Below are 20,508 nucleotides of genomic sequence, written 5' to 3' on the forward strand. Positions count from 1 at the left end.
CCTTTGTTAGTAAATAGGGTTTGTCTAAAAAAAAATACAGGCAACATGCAAACACCCATTTAACTGTCACCTATGGATGCCCCCTTGAAGGAAAGTAATGCAAAGTGCTGTTTGCATTACTTTTAACCGCATCGCTGCTAGAGCGATTCCCCTGCTGTGCTGGACAGCAATAAAAACGGGTGTGGCCATGACGAGCTGAGCTCGTCATGAGCATGGAAGGGGTTAAACCTACTTACCAGAACAACAAAAAGTTTGGGACTGGAAAGTAAATACTTTATCAACACCGTGCACCAGTTTGCTTAACCTTTTGTGATGTTTTTAGGTACAAAGTGTTGATAAATATACCCTAAATATGTGGTGTATCCTATTTTTGTTTGATGCCTTCTAGTCGAGGTAGGAGGATACACCCAAAGAGACAACAGAAAGCAAGCAAGACTAAAATAGTCCTGCGGGCTCATGCAAGATGTTATTGACATTGTCTCAAGCCAGTGGCTGGATTTTCCTGAGTCAAATATGTCAACAGCTGAAGGTGTTTGAACCAAAATGCAGCAATGTTTGTATAGAAAACTAAATGTTCACCATAAATAGCACAAGTGCCGTACAGGTCAAACCTAAACAAGCACCTAATTCAGCATGGAGAATAAAAATATCGCTGTTTATGTAGAACTGCTCGATGGGCGCTTGATGCAGATAGACAGAACTGTGGATTGAGCAGGGGTTCTGGTTGAACAGTACCAGAAGCTATGTATAGTAACAGAAGAGCACAGAACTACATTACTAGCCCTAACCTAGGGGTAGACATGATTTTTTTCCCAGTGTTGTGTAAGAGTCCTCAAATGTCCATGTATTGCAGTGGTTCCAAAGGGTGATGGGGGTTTATGAGCAGTAGCAGGGTTGAAATCAGCCATCCCCCCCACCCCCCGGCACTACACCCATTAGGTTTATTAACACCTTCGAGTCTCATGCCACGGTGCTCGTGTGCTCATGATGAGCTGAGCTCGTCATGACCGTTAGAACGCTCGCATGCTGGGCAAATTCCCCTGCTGTACGAGCGTTCTAAAGGAACGGGTGTGGTCATGACAAGCTCAGCTCGTCATGAGCACACGACCACCGTGGCTCATGACGAGCAGCGTCATGAGCACAGGGGTGCTGTGTGCGCCCCCCAGCACAAGCGGGGAATTTGCCCAGCTGCGAAGGGGTTAAAGTATTTGGTGCACGCCTGCTTCTTCAATATAGAAGGATTCCAAAGCCAAAACATTGAGTTCAGAAGCTGCAATCGGGGGCTGACGCTCCCCCCTTGCCACAGTTTCTGATTGTGAAAAAGGACCCAAAGAACAATATGTCAGCAGGATGACCACCTTCCTCCAGGTGATTGCGGATGCTGTTTCCAGTTCTGGTCTTTCATGCAATATCCTAGTGCATTCTGGGTGTTGAAGCCTTGTTTTGCTAACACTTGAAAACAGTAATTTGTAGGTGAAAAGTTCAGGACTGGAGACAGGGTCCGAATTGGCCTGGAGTTGGGTGGGCACTCCAGTGTTGCAGGGTTCTGTGTCCCCTCATATAGGGACCATGTTATTGTGAATCGGGTTTAAGCGTGAGTTGAAAAAAATAAAATTAAAAGGTACGTTTAGAAAAGAAAGTGAGTTTATGAGAGAAGTGAAGCTTTGCCTGGCAAAACATTCTAATAGACAGGGGACAACAATACGCCATTCGAAAATTGCCCTTAGAATTTGGGAACTAATGAAAAACCTGGATGCTGTGCAAAATGAATGACACAATCACGCATAGACTTGCCAGCTGACTGACCGACTTCTTTCATTTATTAAAACTGTCAAGCCCTCGGGGTTCATTCACCCTCTCAAGTAATTTCTTAGTAATGCTTAGCATTTAAAATAGAACAAAAACTTAAGGTTAATCCATCTTCTTTAAGAATCACCTTTGAAACAGAGCACCATTTCTGTTTAGCGAAATTCATGCGAGGCCTCCACCCTGTGAAAAATGAAAAGAAATTAAATTCTGGAATGGAAATAAAATCCGCACATAGTTTGTGTTTCACATTCCAGGTCCTGCGCTGTCGAGTGTTCCTTGGGTGGGGCGCGCCGCGCACCTCCTGCAGGAAATGGGCCAAGTCCAAGCCAACAACAACCCCAGGGGCGGCTCGGCATTGTGTAGAAAGGGCTATTGTTCAGGCGCACGTAAATAGCTTTCAAACCCTGGAAGGTCGTGCTTTACGTCCCGCAATGTTTGCGTGACCTTTAGTCCCAGTGGAACAGGGGCACCCGCCGAGCAGAAGCGGCCCAGGCCTATTACTGACAGAAATATGATAAAACCGCGCAAGTTGCGATTTGAACTCACGAGCGAACGCTGCCTTCCCCGTTTATCCCTCTTCTCTTGGCATTAAGAGAGTTCTGGGTGGCTGTGCTAAAAGTTGGGTGCTTTTCCTTGTCAATTGACATTTATTTTACCGGCTTGTATCTTGCCTCAGTGAACGGAGGAGCCCTTTGCTGAGATTGTTGTCTATTACGAGGACCATTTCAATTGTGAGTGCCGAGAACTTAATTATCCCCCAGAGCCCGCGCTGATTCAAAGCCCCGCCCTCTTTTTGTGAAACATTTGGCAGAGTTTGAAGCAAGCGTGTCTTGTGTAGTCATCGGAGCTGCCTCTACTTAAGCCGCTAGATGGCAACACATTTTGGAGGCGCCTCTTTTATCTTTCCCTTTGGATACCTTTTTTTTTTAAACTCCGAAACAGGTGCTCCTGAACTGTGGGCCTGGTGTGATGTTATTGATCTGGGCACTTCAAAAATGTCTGCCATGTCTGAGGGAGTGAGTGGATGAATGCACCTTCTGTAAAAAAACTGTATGCGCCCCAAAAATCATATGTATGCATCTATTTGATAAGGACACCTCTGCCTTTTTTGTTTGAGTCTGCTCGGAAGAGTGAGTGAAAGAAAGCCCTTTTTCCCCCAAAAGATCTGTGTCTCACATGAACATCACAGGTTTGCATCTGATCACCAGGGCCCCTTCGGCCTTCTGCCTTTCAATAAAATGAGGGTGTGAATGGATGAATGATCCCTCTTCGAAGACCTGTGTGTAACATGAATATTTCAGATTTACATCTAATAAGCATCATTTGAGGCATTTCACGTAACTAGCATAATACAAAATGCTAGATATTATGCAGAAACATGGAGGTGTAGCGGAAATTGTGCACGACCAGGCCTATACTTTACATCTATATAACCCTGCATTTAGAGAATAGAGCATAACTCGAGGCATATCTATTGTTCATTTCTATAAATAAGAGGTTGCTGCAGAGCCATGCCTGATCTCTTCCCTGCGGATCCTTCCATCCTTGCTCAGCAGCTGTGACTACACCCTCATCCAAGCCCCCGCCTGGGTAGGATATGCCTTTATTTCCCCATTAACATGCCCTTTTACCACGAGCTGATGCGTAAGTTATATTGGTCACGAATGACGCAAAGGCCTGGCGTGTCTGGTCTATAAAGGCTTGCTTTAGTGTGTCGGGGTTTCTTTGAGCTTGTAAATGTATCTGTTTGTGCTGTATTGCCGCCCCCCACCCGTCGCTTCGGATTGATGGACGCTGCCCTTTTAACATCCGGCAGTTTGTGTCACCGCGGTCTCCCGGAAGAGGCGGCCGCATATCTCTTCCTTCCATTTGTTCTCACGGGCCGGCCAGCATGACTAAAGCAGGATTTTATAACCTTGGCGGTCATCGTCAAGGAGAGAGAGTCTGCCAGGGCTAATTATACCAGGGCCCTTTGTTTAGAAGTTTTTGTCTACACCGTCGTCAGAAGTGGAGCTGCAAGGTTTACAGTGATTGGTATATTCCAGGAATGCATTGTAATTTATCATGTATATAGTGCTCACTACCCCAATGTGGGCTGTGAGGCGCTTTACTGCATGGCTAGCAAGCTACACCATGTAGGGTGTGTGGTTGGTGGTGTGTTGCCATTATTTTGACCCAGTGTGGGAAGTGTTTCTATGTCGTGAGGGATAACAGCAAGGTGGAGATATTGTGTCATGGGACGCAGCGCTTGCATTGTGATGTATGAAAAAGTGTGCGAGAGAGGCACACACTTTACGGTTTTCAGTAAGGTGACAGCTATGAACTGCTCTGGCGGTCCCTTGGTAGCATTTTGTATGATCCCATTCCACTAAACTGGTTACCACACTGGGTTGTCCTTTCTGAGATTTTTAGTTTTAAGCTTATGGTCCTGAGCATCATTGAAAACAATGGGGTGAACCCAAATAATCAATAGGACCTGGGTAACAGTAGTTATGTAGAAAAAGTGGTCCTAGATATAAGTTTTAGACGCGGCTAGTGATGTAGATGTTATTATTTCATAATCAACAAAGGATCAGAATGAATCTGAATATACAACCACATGGAGATGTAATGCAAGCTTAAATCAATTCAAAAAATGCAATACATGCACGTAACACAACACAACCAATAAATTCAACAAATGCGACTGTAGTTTATTTACAAATTTATAAAATTCAGCAAAGGGAAAAATAGAAAGGAAAGGAAATTGGTGCTCAAGTGAAGGAAAGTAAAGGGATAGATTTAAGGGTGATTGAGTGCAACAGAAGGATTATTTATACATTGCACATGTAAAGCCTACCCATTTACAATCTATATACAATTTTATATACAGGGGGACAGGGAAGGGCCGGTGTAGGCTTTGAAGAAATAATGAGGGGGGGGGGGGGATCGTCGACGTTTCGACCCTGGCGCAATATGGGGGAAGTCACGACCTCTGCTGCGGGTCTTCTTCAGGACGGTAGTGGGGGCAAGGGACAGGGAAGCACCAAATAAAATTAGAACGGTGTCACGAGTCCAGCAGAGGTCGTGACTTCCCCCATATTGCGCCAGGGTCGAAACGTCGACGATCCCCCCCCCCCCCCTCATTATTTCTTCAAAGCCTACACCGGCCCTTCCCTGTCCCCCTGTATATAAAATTGTATATAGATTGTAAATGGGTAGGCTTTACATGTGCAATGTATAAATAATCCTTCTGTTGCACTCAATCACCCTTAAATCTATCCCTTTACTTTCCTTCACTTGAGCACCAATTTCCTTTCCTTTCTATTTTTCCCTTTGCTGAATTTTATAAATTTGTAAATAAACTACAGTCGCATTTGTTGAATTTATTGGTTGTGTTGTGTTACGTGCATGTATTGCATTTTTTGAATTGATTTAAGCTTGCATTACATCTCCATGTGGTTGTATATTCAGATTCATTCTGATCCTTTGTTGATTATGAAATAATAACATCTACATCACTAGCCGCGTCTAAAACTTATATCTAGGACCACTTTTTCTACATAACTATGGTCCTGAGCAGGCAGAGGTTGAAAGGATCGAAAAAAACAGGAAATATTAAAAAATACAAGCATGTTGACATGTATCACTGTCCAACTAGTTAAGGGCTTATTACTAGCAACACTGATCGGCGCTTAAAAGCACACATTAACGACTACACACAATTAAAAATGGACTGCTGCAAAGTTCAGCAGAGGTAAACCCATTGATACTCATCTAACAGAGGTGAAATGGTCATTTTGCTAAGTTATTGTCTAAGGCACCAGAACCCTTGAGTGCTGATGTGGACTTCACTTCCACATTTCAGGAGTAGTACAACTCACAGAAAATCAGTATTGTGTGACAGTATTGCTTCATTTTTTTGTCATTTTACGCCTGCTAACATTGTGTGAGCAAAGTTCCATTCACCTCATTAGTGAACTTGAACCCCTAAATACAGTAATCAGAAAATAAAAGACCAGGTAATCTTTGCAGTGGGGCTTTTTCACTGTACAGCAACATGTGTGGCTGCATTTTTAGTTACATTTCATCTGTTAGAAACAAACCTTTTGCTAAAACCTGAAATCATACCACAGATAATTTATTGTGTTTCGAGTATGGGAAATCCATAAGTATGTGGTAAAGGACACAGGATGGTATAATTCCAGTGGCCCTCAATATACCTTATCTATTTACGAATTGTGTTTTACATAAAACCAAATTTCCCCTTACCCTATTCCCCCAACTTTAGAGGTCTAATCTCTTTAGTAAGTTGCATTTTGTGGTGAGTGCACCTGGTAGAGGGAAAAAGTGACCTATAAGATACTAATATTGGTGCATGTGCACCGTAAAGTTTTTTCCAGTTGACTGAAGGAGAATATTTAGTAGTGAGGCAGGTGGGTCCGTAGCTAGTGAATTACACAATCAGGTAATGCTGTGTGCCTTTGTTACATAACTCCATTTAGTGCATCTAAAAGTTTCCTGGGGATGTAAAGTTCTGGCGTGTAATTTAATTATGGAGCACTACTTAGAACATTGCAATGTTGGGAGCTCCACTGAAGACAATGACGTGGATCACAGCTGATAATGGCCAGCATAAGCCTTCTGCTCCAAAATTCCATAGTGTGTAATTCTGTTTCTCTCTGTATAATTTAGAGCAATCTACCTTCAGTGGGTCGAATGCAATTATAGCCCTTTTGCCCCAGGTTATATCAGGTGTTAAAGGCCCTCTCCTTCTCTGTGGCTCAGGCCTATGACTTGCATTTGGGGCCTTCAACAACCAGTACAGCCCTCAACAGCAGGCTATAAGGAAACATGAAGCAGGAATGAAATAGACTTGGCTGGTGTTTGTTTCAAATCTACCCAATAAGGCACTATGTGGCAGAGTAGCATGTGCACAGTTGTACAGCCAGGAGGGTTTGAATGTAGCCACTCTTTTCTCCATCGTTTGTCTTCCAATTTCCTCATTGCCGAAAGTAAAATAAACATTCTAGTACATCGTAACACACAATACACGAACCATAGGAATCGCCAGGAATAATAGGTGCTACGTAGCTTGCTCTTCGGTACCCCTGGGACTGCCATTCAAGCCCCTGGTCTCAGGGTTTATGCACACAGGAAGAGGAACAGAAAGGAAGCTAGGCTTAAGGTGCCCAGTTTAATTTCTGTAGTCTCCACTACACCCCCTATAATATTACCCATATGACTCTTCTCCCCACAGTGCACGACAAACTCAAGGTTTCGGCTTCTAGGTCGTCAAAATTTTCAATGAGTGAAACTCATTATGAATATATATCCCATCCATATGAAACTGGCTCCAGGTCCACATTTTTTCAGGCCATTGACGATCCTCTGCATTTTCTCCAGTGGCACAGTTCTTATTAGGATTAATTTGTTGGCCAATCATTGTGTTTGCATGTGATCAAAGTGATTAAGAAAAGAAATGGCATTCGAGTACTACATTTATTCCGTTTAGTTCCGTTTGCACAATAAGGCTCAATGAGCTATGCCATAAAAGCATTTAATTTTGTTTGGAGAATGTTGGGTAATACATTTGCTTTAATTAAACATCTTTAATTCATTTACAGGTCTTTTATGTGTCGGACCTCTTTAAGCCCAAGGCAAAGACCTCCCTGCCTCCTCCAATCAAGAGGGACAACCTTACACCTGTGGACATCATTGAGCGAAATAACCACCACAACATGGTGTAACATGCACAGGACCTGCTTGCGAAAGGACTGCTGAAGGCAACTGCTGGTTGCCCTCAAATCTCATCAGACAGTAGAATGTAGGGAGAGACCTCTCTTTTACCCACACGAGTGACGTCTGCCATGAGGCCTTCAGCTCACAACTATGCAGGACATGGGTGGCCATCATTTTCAACTGAAAAAAAAAATACAAATGGAGCCAGAGTTCAGGACGTGCAATTAGGTGTCAAGTGCTCATGTTATAGTGACCACTGCATTTGATATGCCATAAAGAGCTGTGAACTTTTATAGAGAGCAAGTCGTCTGTCTATGCGGGACCAATTCTTTGCAGTCAGCAGGCTGAAACTAAAATATAGCACTATGTAGAAACGATGTAGCACTGAATTGGTTGTTGGGATTTGCTCTCTGGAGTCACCTCTCTCTTCCACTGTTCTGTCTGTGGCTCAAATGCATACTGTGACGTTGGTTCGGAATGAAGTTCACCCACTAGACGCTGTCCAAGCCATCTCTTCATCATGCACGGCAGAAGAAGCTTCTAATGTGACATCGGCTTTCTTGGCGATGAACCTAACACCCAAGCCTTTCCACTTCTATGGGCGTGTCTGATTGTAAGAGAATCCTGCTAATCTTTCAAGTGTAAATGAACAACTCCAACCTATGGTGAGTTGAAGAAAGGCATAAGAGAAGACCTCTAGAATTGACAACATGCAGCAGTGTTTTGCGTGCCATTGGTTCCAACCTCAGGATTTCACTCTTTGTGAAATTATTGTGGTCTGTCTTGCTAAATCTGTTAGCACTATGAATTTGGGATTGACTCCCATTGAACATTGATCCTGTCGTTCAGAGCTCGTGCCGCTGGGCGGTACGGCTGAACCAGGCCATCAATCCTAGTTTGTCCATTCACCATATTTTGTAGTTTTGAGCCCTTAAATCATAGCAAACATTGAATTAGTTCAAATAGGACAATGTCCAACCTTTCTGCTGAAAGGGAAAGTTAATGAAACTGCAAATGTACAATGTTAGAACATCCATTAAATATTTTTATAGGGCAAACATGGAAAAAGGGATCATATAAACCCTGAGAGATTGGCCATTTGCACATTAGAACAGAATCCGTCCTATCATTTCAATTATAGCAAGCTATGGTTTTATATATATATATTATATATATATAAATAATGTACAAAACATAAAAATTAACTATGTAAAATATTATTTCTGAAATAATGTAATAATGTTTAGATATATCCACTATGAATATAAACCGTGTCTTGACCTGTGTAATTTACATTGTGCTGCTTAAAAAAGCATTGATCTAATTTTTTATAGTCGACTAAAAAATTGTAGTTCTATGGTAGTCATTTTTTTTATTAAAAATAACTACAACTAGAAACAATTGTATAAAAATCATATTAAATTGTCAGTATTTTTGTAATGTTTCCTTTTGTAAAGAAAAGACTATTATTCTCAGACTTTTGTAGAATACAAATTAAAGTTTGTATTGGCAAAACTATTAGTGCGTGAGTTGCTTTTTGTACACAACTGTTAGTGAGTGAGTTGTTTTTTGTACATGTAGCAGCGGGTTGTGCGCTGAAACACAAATTCACTGATGTTAATGCTGTAATGATAAAAGTCACCTCCTGTACTGTACCTGGTGCCTGCGGTGTCAGAAGACCTTGTGCCCTATGTCAGTGAATTGCAAACTTTCAAGCCCATGACTTACTGCCAGTACATACTTCCTCATTGAATGAATGGACAATACAACAGCCAACTCATTTGACCCACATACTTCAATGCTCACACAATAGTGAATTATGCTTGAATGATCTTGTGATTCTCATGAACTTCTTTTAATCATTTCTCCCTGCCCAAGGATAATAGAAGTAAAAACACACCTAAACGGGTTAAATCCACCACCACTGCTTGTCTTCACAATTTTCATCGACTGTGATATGATAGCTAAAACTGTGCTTACATATGAATCTGTTCGCAGAGCTGAACCACACACATTTCATTAATGCATTCAACTGGAAACTAGTTTTCTGGCTTTTTCTTATAGGTTAGGTTGCACACCACTAGCAATGTTCTTCTGGGTGAATAGTGTTATTTCAGAATGAAAGTGCATTTAGTGCTTATGAAATATGTCAGTCTCTGGAATTTGAGAATAAAATGCACTTTTGCATTGCACATCTTACCCCTCTGCCTCCTGCCCACCTTTGTAGTCAGGAATAGAGTGTACCTCATGTCAGGTAACCTTTGTCTTCACTGATAAGATTGCAGCAAGCAGGATGCCAGATGACGGGAAAGGTTAATAATTGATTCAAAAGACAAGATCCGCACTTCAAACAAGAGGTGAAATGCTCTGCGACTAAAAGGCTGCGAGAAAGCAGGACTACCCCTGATAAGGTTCATCCCATCCAATGCACATGCAATGACCTTGGCTCAAGGGAAATCATAGAACATAAAAGCATTCTAAGGAGCAATTACAGTTGGGTAAAGGCCGATCAGATTATTTCAATAAGCCACACATCTTAACTTTCACCTGGTGTCTTCTCCATCTAGTGTCTGCAAATCCTTTCCCAATGTCTTAATACTTTCTTTTAGAAAGTCCTGGTCGAGCGGTCATGACACAAGCTTGTCATCTTTTACAACCTCATGCGATAGCTTGAATGATAATCAGCTCTACAATCAGTAGGTAATCAGCTCTTCAATATCTGCTCACTGGTGGTAACTGGTCCCCATTGTGAAGTCCTTTTGACCTGTATTTCTTATGCTTTACGTTTTTATTGAGTATATGGTGCTGAAGAATATGCTAGTACATTTTGTTACTTTTCATAATTGAGACACCTTTCTTTTGAGATTTGTAAGAAGAACAGAATGCCAAAAGTGGACCACTGTGGGCTTAGCCATCATTATACCAAATCTCTACATGATTCTAGGTGGGCCAGAATCTGCCGTCTCAATGTTTCCCGTACCCTATGCCAAACGCCTACCCCCAGCAAGCTACACCAGAGGCTCTGCTCTGAGGTGCCAATGGGCAAAGATTTATCTACACAAGCATGCTGCCCAAGGAGAGGGAATGGTACTGTTGGAGAAAGGCATTTTGGAGAACGGCAGGATCATCAATGCCTCCGGTCTATAGCAGTACAGGAAATGCCACCATCTAGCAGAACAACAACAAAACTATGTGCCTCATTACACTATTATAGCCGCAGATGATACTTATGAACTATCACCCAGAGACACCGGCTTAGCAGAGTACTCGTGCTCAGACTGCGGTGCCCTCTCCTACTTAGAAAGTACCTTCTTCAGGATTTAAATTACACTCCTATCTGCATAGTGTACCTCAAAGGAGGCATATGTTCTTATCACCCCTTAAACCTGCTGAACGTAGCAAAGCTCCCCAGAGCACGCTAGTCATGCACTTACGAGCGCATGCCAGAGGGACCACCAGGCATAGGGACCACAGATTAAGGAGTTAAAGTCTGGCACGCGACACAGAGCTAGCTAAAAGTGGGGCTGCTGCAGAGGTGGGTAAAAGACTGTGAGTTCTCCTCAGTGAAGTCTCTTCACATTGCGTTCTAGGATGGAATAGTTGTGTGTAAACAAATGTGCATTGACGGGTCAGAGATCTCTGTGGTAATGGTCTCCCTTTGTACTTGTGCGGTTCAATGCAAAAGTGGCCCTACTCTAGAACACATCAGCATTTTAGGGTGGGACAATTTAATCACAAATAAGTTAAGGTTAGTCATGTCTAAACATATACGAAGACAAGATGGTTATATTTTAGGCCTCTTGGGTACACGCTACTTACCAGGCCAACGAGAAGTAAGGACCCAAAATGTGCGACAGACCTCCTATTGCCTAACCACTTGATGCTGGTGTCTACATCTGCTCCTCTGACCTTCCCCTCTGTCATTAACAAAAGTCTTTAGTCCCCACTTTTGCTTCTTGTGTGCCAAGCAGGTCTCAGCAGGAGATGAATGCTTAGTGTGCTTTGCTGAAAAGTCAAGAATGGCTGAACGGCTCCCACATGGCATGGGGTCCACTTGAGACTTAATTGGGTCCATTTTCTTATATGAAATCCTGTTTTCTAAAGTAATCTCATTTCACCTAGCCCATTGCAATTGAATTCGAGAAGAGAATAGTGACTACTCTGTATTTCTAAGAACAACAAGCATTGGCAAAGCCATTGCCTCTCCCCTATGAGAGCTATTGACTTCGTCAACGTTTTTTACTCCTGTTGAATAGCAGCACTGCTGCTGTGTACCAATACTAAGCTAGGGAAAATGCGGTACGAGGCAAGTCATAGTGCTTTTTCCCCTAACTTATCCGTGTTGCACTATAACTGCACTGCTCTGCAACATGGCTAAAATCATTGACAAAGCCAATAGCTCCTGTGAGCGAGAGCTACTGGCTTTGCCAATGATTGTTACATCAGAAGCAGAGAGGCGGGATTTAGCCAGTGAGGAGTAAAAGAGTCATCATATCTACTTGAGGCAATTAAGTTGTCCCATTAAGTGTTTGATGTAGAAGCCTGCTGTGTATTTCTTCACAGTTAACAGTGGACTCTCGCCTTCTAATAATCCTTGTCCAAATTAATCTACTAATAATAATGGCTTATTTGCAGCTGTGACTCTCACAACAAGCTAAAAACCAGACGAATTGAATGTATTTATTTTAAAAAAATGATTGTGTCGCAGACTGGCAGCGACCGATGCAGCAAGCATTGGCTAAAGGGGTTGGGAGGCGGAAATTGCCCTTAAAGGTTGAGTCCAAATGCAATTTCTTAGAGAGGAAGCTATGTTCTGTTGCTGCATTGGTAAACCAGAAACAAAGGTACTAAAAGGGGTGACCATAATGGCCAGAGCAGCCGCCTTTGGAACTGGGTTACCAGGTTGGAGTCCCGGCGAAGGCTCAACATCCTGTGATCCTGGGCAAATCACTTCATATCTGTGCTTATAGGAGAAAAAAAGAAATGCCATTTAACTGTTCAGTCATGTTCAGCTCCTCAGTCCCTTCTGGTCCAGTCCAGGCTATATAAAACTGCAACAATCAGCACTGAACACAGACATAAAGGAGCAGATGCAACAAGCACTGGCAAACGGGAAGGGGAAATTGCCACCAAACGTTGAGTACAAGTGCATTTGGAAGATAAAAGTTCCCTAATCACAGCACGAACAGTGAATGGACAGCAAAAGGACCCTAATCAGAATAAATGAATCAATAGTTGGGCCATGCTCACACTTGAAAGAGGAGGAAGTGGCATGCAAGCGCTGACCATTTTGGAACCCTCAAAGAAGTGTGACACTTAAGCCAATGAATGGCAAGCAATGGGTGGGTTCCAAGCCCCTTATACAGGCAGATACCTCTTGCAAGCGAGAGACCCGTGAGAGTGCATGCACTCTCACAGGTGAGAGCTAAGAATGACCATAAGCCTTAGGACTGCACAGAAACACCCGCACCCACGCTAACAGAACACAGTATTCTAAACAAAAGTAGCTAAAAATTAAGTGAGTAATGGTATTGTGTTGTGTGAACGTTAAGCAGATGTTCTAGGATAGCTTTGTCTCTTTTCTGCAAAGATGGTGAAAAGTGGTACAAAAGGGGGTGGTGATGGACGGAGCATCTGAACCAATCAAACACCACCACCACCCCCTTTTGTCACCACCCCCTTTTGTACCAAGATGGTGAAAAGTGGCACCTTACTGCTTCCCAAAAAAACAAATGAAGCAGAATGTGTTGGAAAATGTATGTATTACCACCGCTTTTAACCCCTCCCCTGCTCATGATGGAACCACGCCGTCATGAGCCTCGGTAGCCGTGTGCTCATGACGGGGTGGTTCCATCACGGCGCTGATTCCCCGCCTGTGCGGGCGAATTAATGAGCAGGGGGGGCCGTGACAGTACCACGCCATAATGAGCACATGCCGCCTGTAGCTCATGACGGCATGGTTCCGACACGAGCATGGCGGCGCCGCGCTCACCCCAAATCCCCTCAGCGCCTCTGCGGAATTCACGCCGCGGCCAAGGGGTTAAGGAGATAATGCATTATGTATCATAAAATATAATTCTAGAATTAAAAAAAGACATCCATAAGAACTACTGCTTTAAGCTGATAATGTAACCCTCCATGAAATGCCATGCTACAGCCAATGGCTGCAGACGAATGCTCAATGCCTCTTATTAAATATCGTATGTTATGTAGTATGTTGTGCACCTCTATTTGTATAAACAGCATAAATAGCAATTAGCTCAACCATGTCCACGTTGTTTTCAGAATAGTGCTAGGTTGTGTGTCACACTATGTTGCTGGCCATCATGTTTTATCAGTATCGCAGCCAACGCGTAGACACACTTCTGATGGATATGTGTAACCACATATTTTTTCAAATAATCCCAAGGCACCACACTGGATCTCGAAGATTTTCACAGCAGTACCGCATTCCAATAGGTCCCGTTGTGCGGCTCCAATGTAACTTCAATCTTATCCAATTGTGATGGATTAGAGTTGATATAGATGCTGCCCCTGCATGTTGACATCAGCTTATTTTTTCCTCTTCCCATGCCTTCAGATACAGAGCCCAAAAAGTAATCAGAGGTGCCACAGTGCAAATCCCTGGATTGGGACCTTTTTAGATGGGGGAAGGGTAGTGAGGAATTTGAACTTAAAGTATCCACCAGAAAGACCATTACAGAAGGTTAGTAACTTGTGCTTCTGATTGATAAATCTAACCAGAGATTCCTCACTTTGCGAGTAGACACCAAACCAGTGCCTCCCAAAGAGGAGGGTCTGTGGAATGGGCTTAAACTAAAACATCCTGCAGGACCGAACAGGTGACATGTCCTTACCATCAGACCTGGCTGTCAAGGCAGTTGTGCTTTGTGGACATATGAACTGATGCCCACATTGCAGCATGGCAATTGCCCAGAACAGGTACTCTGCATGCTAACACAATGGTAGTAGTCATGGCCCTGGTGGAATGAGCCCTCAAACCTTCTAGGGCCTGCTTCTTGGCCAATTTGAAGCAAATCTTATAATGCAGAGGACTGTCTAAGTGAACAAAGTTATTTTCTTCCCTTTTTTTGAAATAGAGGACCCCCAAAAACAGATGATCCTCTTTAGTGTGATCAATGTAAAAGCTCAAAGCTCTTTCGGGGTCCAACGAGGGGTGATCAATGTGAAAGCTAAAAGTTCAAGTCTTTCGAGGGGTGAGGAGGAGCAAAGGACATTGGGAGGGTGACGTATTGCCCAAGGTGAAAAGGAGTTACGACTTGTACAACTTGGATGCCCTTGTAGGCAACATCACTTTGGAAAAAATTGTGGGTGTTAGATGGTTGCACCATGAGAGCCTAAAGCTCACTCATGTGATGGGCTGAAGTAAACTGGATGAGGAAATCGTTTCGGTGAAAAGGGACGCAATGAACAACTGTGAATTGGCTTGAAGGGAGAATATATTAAGAAAGACAGGACCGAATTGAGAATCTGCTTTGGCATCACAAAAGGTTTTGGGGGAAAGATATGTGTCAAACCTTTCAAATTCCTCATCACAAAAGGTGAATTAAACAAGTACACCTGGTCCAACAAACACAAAAAGGCTGAAAGGGCCCACAGGAAACCTTTAATTGTGTCCAAAGCAAGTCTTGCTGGGCCAAACACAAAACAAACAATAAATATCAGAAAGTTTAGCGTGCAACTTATCTGAGTTGTGGATTCTACACCAGGCTACAATCTTGTCCAAGCGTCCTGCATAAATTGATTTTGTAGATGGGTACCATGCAGCAAGGATAACATCCACTACCCTGGAGGTAAAATGCAGTCAACTGCCGCCGCTAAATCTCTACGTCGAGGTGTAGAATACTCAGGCTGCTGTGACAAAAGATCTTCCCAAAGTGAAACTGTGATTGGGGTACAGATGTTCATGCTCAGAGGCAGGTACCGCACCCTCTTGGTCCAAGTCAGAGACACTAGGATGACTTGGGACCTGCCGTTTCTGATCTTTTTTGGTACTTGAATCAGGACAGGTAGTGGTGAAAAGGCATACAGGAGCCCCATGCTCCACTCTAGCCTGAATGCGTCTCCGAAAGAGCCTTCTTGGGAACTGCAGCACACAAAAGCTCTGACGCTGTATGTTCTCGGGGCTGATGAAAAAAAGGAATCTTGGTTTTCAACATTGTTGTAAGATTCCTTGCGCTGCCTCAGGATGAAGTTGCCATTCGTGATTGGCAGGTGCTATCCGCTGAGTTCATCCGCAATGGTGTTCAACAATCCCATCAGGTTTTTCATAACGTGGGATATACCCTGATGGAGTCTCTTGTCACAGGATCAGGAACCAATCTCTCCCTGCTTGTTCCAGTACCACCTGGTGGCGGTATTGTGTGAGATCCTGCACGAGTCTCCCTCTGAAGAACAGCAGAAAAGCATTCAGCATCACGTGGATGGCCCACAACTCCAACAGATTGATGTGCAGTGGACTTTCTGCCGGAGGCCAGAGTCCACCTCTCCCAGATAACCTAACCAACCCTGTAGAATGCCTGGAGGAAGTGAGGAGCTGGATGACGTCATCATCCCTGAAATTGAACGGAGAAAAAACTGAGCTAATGCTCCTAGGACCCTCAGAACCGGCATTTCCCCCTTCCCTATGGCCCCCAAGCCTAGGACCGCCGCCAACCCCAAAAAATTCCATCAAAAGCCTTGGGGTATGGCTGGATAGCTCACTCTCCTTCAACACCCAAGCCACTAAACTCTCAGCTACATGTTTTGCTATTCTGAGAGTGCTAAACAAAATCTTCCCTATCCTCCCCCTGGAAGCCAAACAGGCGGCCATTCAAGGACTCATCCACTCCCGGCTCGATTTTAATAACGCACTTTACCTGGGTGCACCTGAATATACCCTTCAAAGGCTGCAAACTGCTCAGAACAGCGCAGATCGCCTTCTACTTAAAATCCCACACAGACACTCAGTTAGGACCGGGTTAATAAGCCTCCACTGGTTACCGGTCCGGCAGAGAGTTCTGTTCAAGGCGCTATGTATAGCCCATCAAGCCTTCTGGGACATGGGTCCTATCATCACCCGTAACTTGATCACTCATTACATCCCAAATCGGAGTCTCCGCTCCAGCCAGACCCTCTTGGCAGTAGTCCCAAGAATAAAGAGATCCAGAACCGGCGGAAGGACGTTCACGTACAACGCAGCTAAGGCCTGGAATGCTCTACCTCTCCATCTTAGAGCCACCCAGAACCTTACTATGTTCCGCAAACAATTGAAGACCCATCTTTTCACATCTGCCTGCTAATCCGCTATCTTCTTCTCCCCTCCCTGTGCTCTGTAGGCTCACGATTTCCCTAGCGCTTGGACGCCCACGGGCAACAACTGCGCTCTACAAATCCCCAAGTTTACAAGTTTTAGTGATGCATTTGTCACCTCCTTCAACCCTGCATGGGGAACGGTGAGGGATCTGCCACTTTAAATGCATTCTAACAGCCACCACTACATATATTTGCAGTCTCCCCAAATCCTAGATGAAATCCAAAAGGTTCACCTTTTGCTGGGCCCACTGAGACAGATCTCAATACAGAGCCTGCATGTGCCATTTGGCACAGCCAACAAACAAGATGCAGGTGGCCAATTTTCTACTAAGCTTTGCAGCCACTCCCACTTAGATTTAGGAATGAGGCTGAAACATCTGTATCATAGTCCGAATGCCCTGGACTCAATAAACTGGAAGGAAAGCTTTGAACAGCACTATATCCAGGATGGCTCCCATGAAGGAGTCAGTTGTAACTTCAGCACGTTGATCATGAACACCAGAGATGTAAGAACCTTTGTTGTGATCTGGTGGTTGTTTACAACTTACAGAGGTGAGCCTGCATTCAACAGCCTGTCATCGAAGTAGGGTAAAACTGCTATCTCAATCTCTGAAGATATGCCACGACCACCGCCATCCATTTGTGATCACCCAAGGGGCACTGATATAGCCAAATGGGAGCATGGCAAATTAGAAGGGCTGTAGGCCTTTCCTCAGCTGCTGGTAACATCTTTGGCACTGCAGAATGGGTGCATGATAATATGCATCTTACAGACCCAAGGCTACCATCCAATCACCTGGCTCCAGGGCAGACAGGAACTAGCCAATGTGAGCATGCAAAATGTATCTTTCCACAGGATGCCATTCAAAGGGCGAAGGTCTCCGTTATTTGTCAGCACCAGAACATATTGGGAATAATATCCAGTCCCTATTTCCAAGGCCAGTAACCTCTCTATGACTCTTCTGGACAAGATAGCCTGCACTTCCTGCAGTAAGACTGCCAGGTAGTCCTATGAAATTTGCTTTAATGTAGGCAGAAAATGAGGTGAGTCGAGGAATAGAATGGCAAAGCCCCATTGGACAATTTCAATTTGGAGACTGCCTGATGCAGTCTGTCACCACCCCTGAAATAGATGCATCTGGATCCCTACAGAGTGGTTGTAGGACCCTAAGGGAAAGCTACAGCGGTTTTGAGGCTGGGGTTGAGGATCTATGTTCCTGCAGACCAGCACACGGTCTGCTTGAACATTTATTTATTATTATTTATTAGGAAGTTTTATATAGCGCTAGCCAGACCCGGGGGTATCGGAGCACTTTACAGCAGTCATACTGCACAAGACCAAACATTCAAGAACAGTAAATACAGTGAAAGTATCAATACAAGTGCCAAAAATAGCGAGACAGTATCAGGCATGAACGATGAGTTTCAGTGGGTTAAATAACCAGGGTCAATGAAGACTAGTAGTGCCTTCGCCGGGTGTCATAGTCTAGGGTCACACACCCATCCAGGGAGTAATGTCATCGGGGCTTCTGTGTCTCATGTCGCTTTGCTAGGGACCGATCTAGGAAAAGATTTTTGAGCTGTCCTTTGAATTTTGCGAAGGAGGGGATAGTTCTGATGTGGGGGAATAGTGTTCCAGATTTTGGATGCGTTGCCCGCGAAGGACCGGGTTGCGGTTTTTTGTTTGCGTGCTTTCAGCGAGATGAGTAGTAGAGTGTTTGAGGTCCGGAGGGTCTTGGTTTGACCGGCTTTTTTAAGTTTGGAGGCCAGGTATTTAGGTTTGCCTGTGTGAAGGGCTTTGTGGGTGAGGCAGGCTGTTCTGAAACTGGCACAGAATTCAACTGGGAGCCATTTTAGTTCTCTGAGTGCGTGTGAGATATGGTCAAATTTCTTCACTCCTGTGACCATTCTAGCTGCTGCGTTTAGCGTTGTTTGAAGATGGGCAAGGTGCGCTTTTGATGTGCCTGAGAGGGCTCTGATCATATAGACTAATTTAGATAACACCAGTGATTGCGTAGCTTGTTTAAGGTCCTTGGATGGGATGAAAGGTTTTATTTTGTTCAGTATCTTCAGGTTTAGGAAGGCGCTCTTGGTGGAGTTCTTAATGTGATTGGTCATATTGAGTTTCGGGTCTAAAGTGATGCCTAATGATTTTAAAGAATCCGCCATGGTGATGTTTCCGTTGAGTGTTTCGATCGCAGATAGCCATTCCGTCATTTGTGGATTCTCTTCTTTGTTTGAGGTGAGGAGTATTTCAGTCCTGTCTTGATTAAGTTTTAGGTGGTTACTTGACAGCCAGGGTTGGACTTCTCTGAGCGTGTCGTTGAGCCTTACAATGGAAAATCTTCACTTTATCAGGAATTAGAGGAGCAGAACACATGGGCTTCTGCTGTGCTGTTAACAACTCCTTTTCCTTTTCTGGAGCTTTGCTATATCGCCCTCCTCGCAACAGTAAGGTATTCCTGGACTCGCTGGGAGAGGCTCTCAGCGAAGCCATGCTTAGATACTCAAACTTTACATTATTAGGCGATGTTAATTTGCACTTGGAATGTATGGATAGTCCAGGGGTGACATCTTTCTTGGATACGGTTAATTTGCTGGGTATGAAACAAATGGTCCAGGGACCAACACACAGAGTAGGACACACCTTGGATGCGGTTTGCACTAACTGCAGTCTACTTCAGACAGGCAATCCAATTCCGCTGATTTGATCCGATCACTGTTTCATTTCCTTAAATTTCCTAATCTCTAACAAAGACAGTGTAGTGGGGACAAATGATGTAGGGGTCCCAAGGAGACAATGGCATCGTTTAGCCACAAACCCCTCTCTGCCCATTATCGCCCGAGACAAGGTTCTAACACTCATAGGTGAACCCGGAGAGGATTCTCGCCTGTTTCCTAATTGGATCTTGTCTATAGGCGAAGAATTAGCCCCAACGGAGCACACGCCCAGACAGAGTAAAAGAAAAACTCATAATGACCCTTGGTTCACAAAAGAGCTGGAGGGACTTCATCTGCAATCTAAACAGCTGGAACGCAGATGGAGAAAGGGATATGATGTTCGCAATCTACAGATTTTTAAAACTTTTAGGAAACGATATCATTTAGCTATTAAATCAGCAAAAAAAGAATATTTTCACAATAAAATAATTTTAGCAAAGCATAATCAAAAGGAAATTTTCACAATCGTAAAGTCTTTTACTGATCCTAAAGGTCTACATGTGGAAATCCCCCCCTCACAGAAGTTATGTAATAAAATTGCTAAACACTTTGAGGACAAGATCAAGGCCATTCAAAAGAACTTCGAGGCTTATAATTCCTCAGGACTTATTGAGGGTCAGATACCGGATATTAGCGACGACAAGTCTGGATTTCATGCCTTTCAGACGGTCTCTCTCTCTCAGACTAAGGAGGCGATACTAGCCTGCAAATCGGGTTCCCCACTGGAAGCATGTCCCCCAGTTTTATTACATCACATCATCGATATTGCAAATCCAGTGATTAATAATATTGTTAACTCATCACTCTCCACCGGTATTGTACCGTAAGAATGGAAATTTGCCATAGTGAAGCCCTTGAAGAAAAAAACTAACATTGAATCTTTTAATCTATCCAATTACAGGCCTATATCTTTGTTACCACTGTTGGGCAAGATCACAGAGA

General features: G+C 43.8%; 1 protein-coding gene across 2 annotated transcripts in view; it reads left to right on the top strand.

The window, feature by feature from the left end:
* The window catches only part of PLPP3 (phospholipid phosphatase 3), a 100,956-nt gene extending 92,259 nt beyond the window's left edge, over nucleotides 1-8,697 (top strand). For both annotated transcript variants that reach the window (XM_078670124.1, XM_078670130.1), the window contains exon 6: nucleotides 7,416-8,697. In XM_078670124.1, the coding sequence (XP_078526250.1) occupies nucleotides 7,416-7,538 (123 nt within the window). In that variant the 3' untranslated portion in view covers nucleotides 7,539-8,697. The remainder of the gene's footprint in view (nucleotides 1-7,415) is intronic.
* The last annotated feature ends 11,811 nt before the right edge of the window (nucleotides 8,698-20,508 follow it).

Source organism: Lissotriton helveticus, chromosome 1_2 (assembly GCF_964261635.1).
Source record: "Lissotriton helveticus chromosome 1_2, aLisHel1.1, whole genome shotgun sequence".
NCBI classification, from domain to species: Eukaryota; Metazoa; Chordata; class Amphibia; order Caudata; family Salamandridae; genus Lissotriton; species Lissotriton helveticus.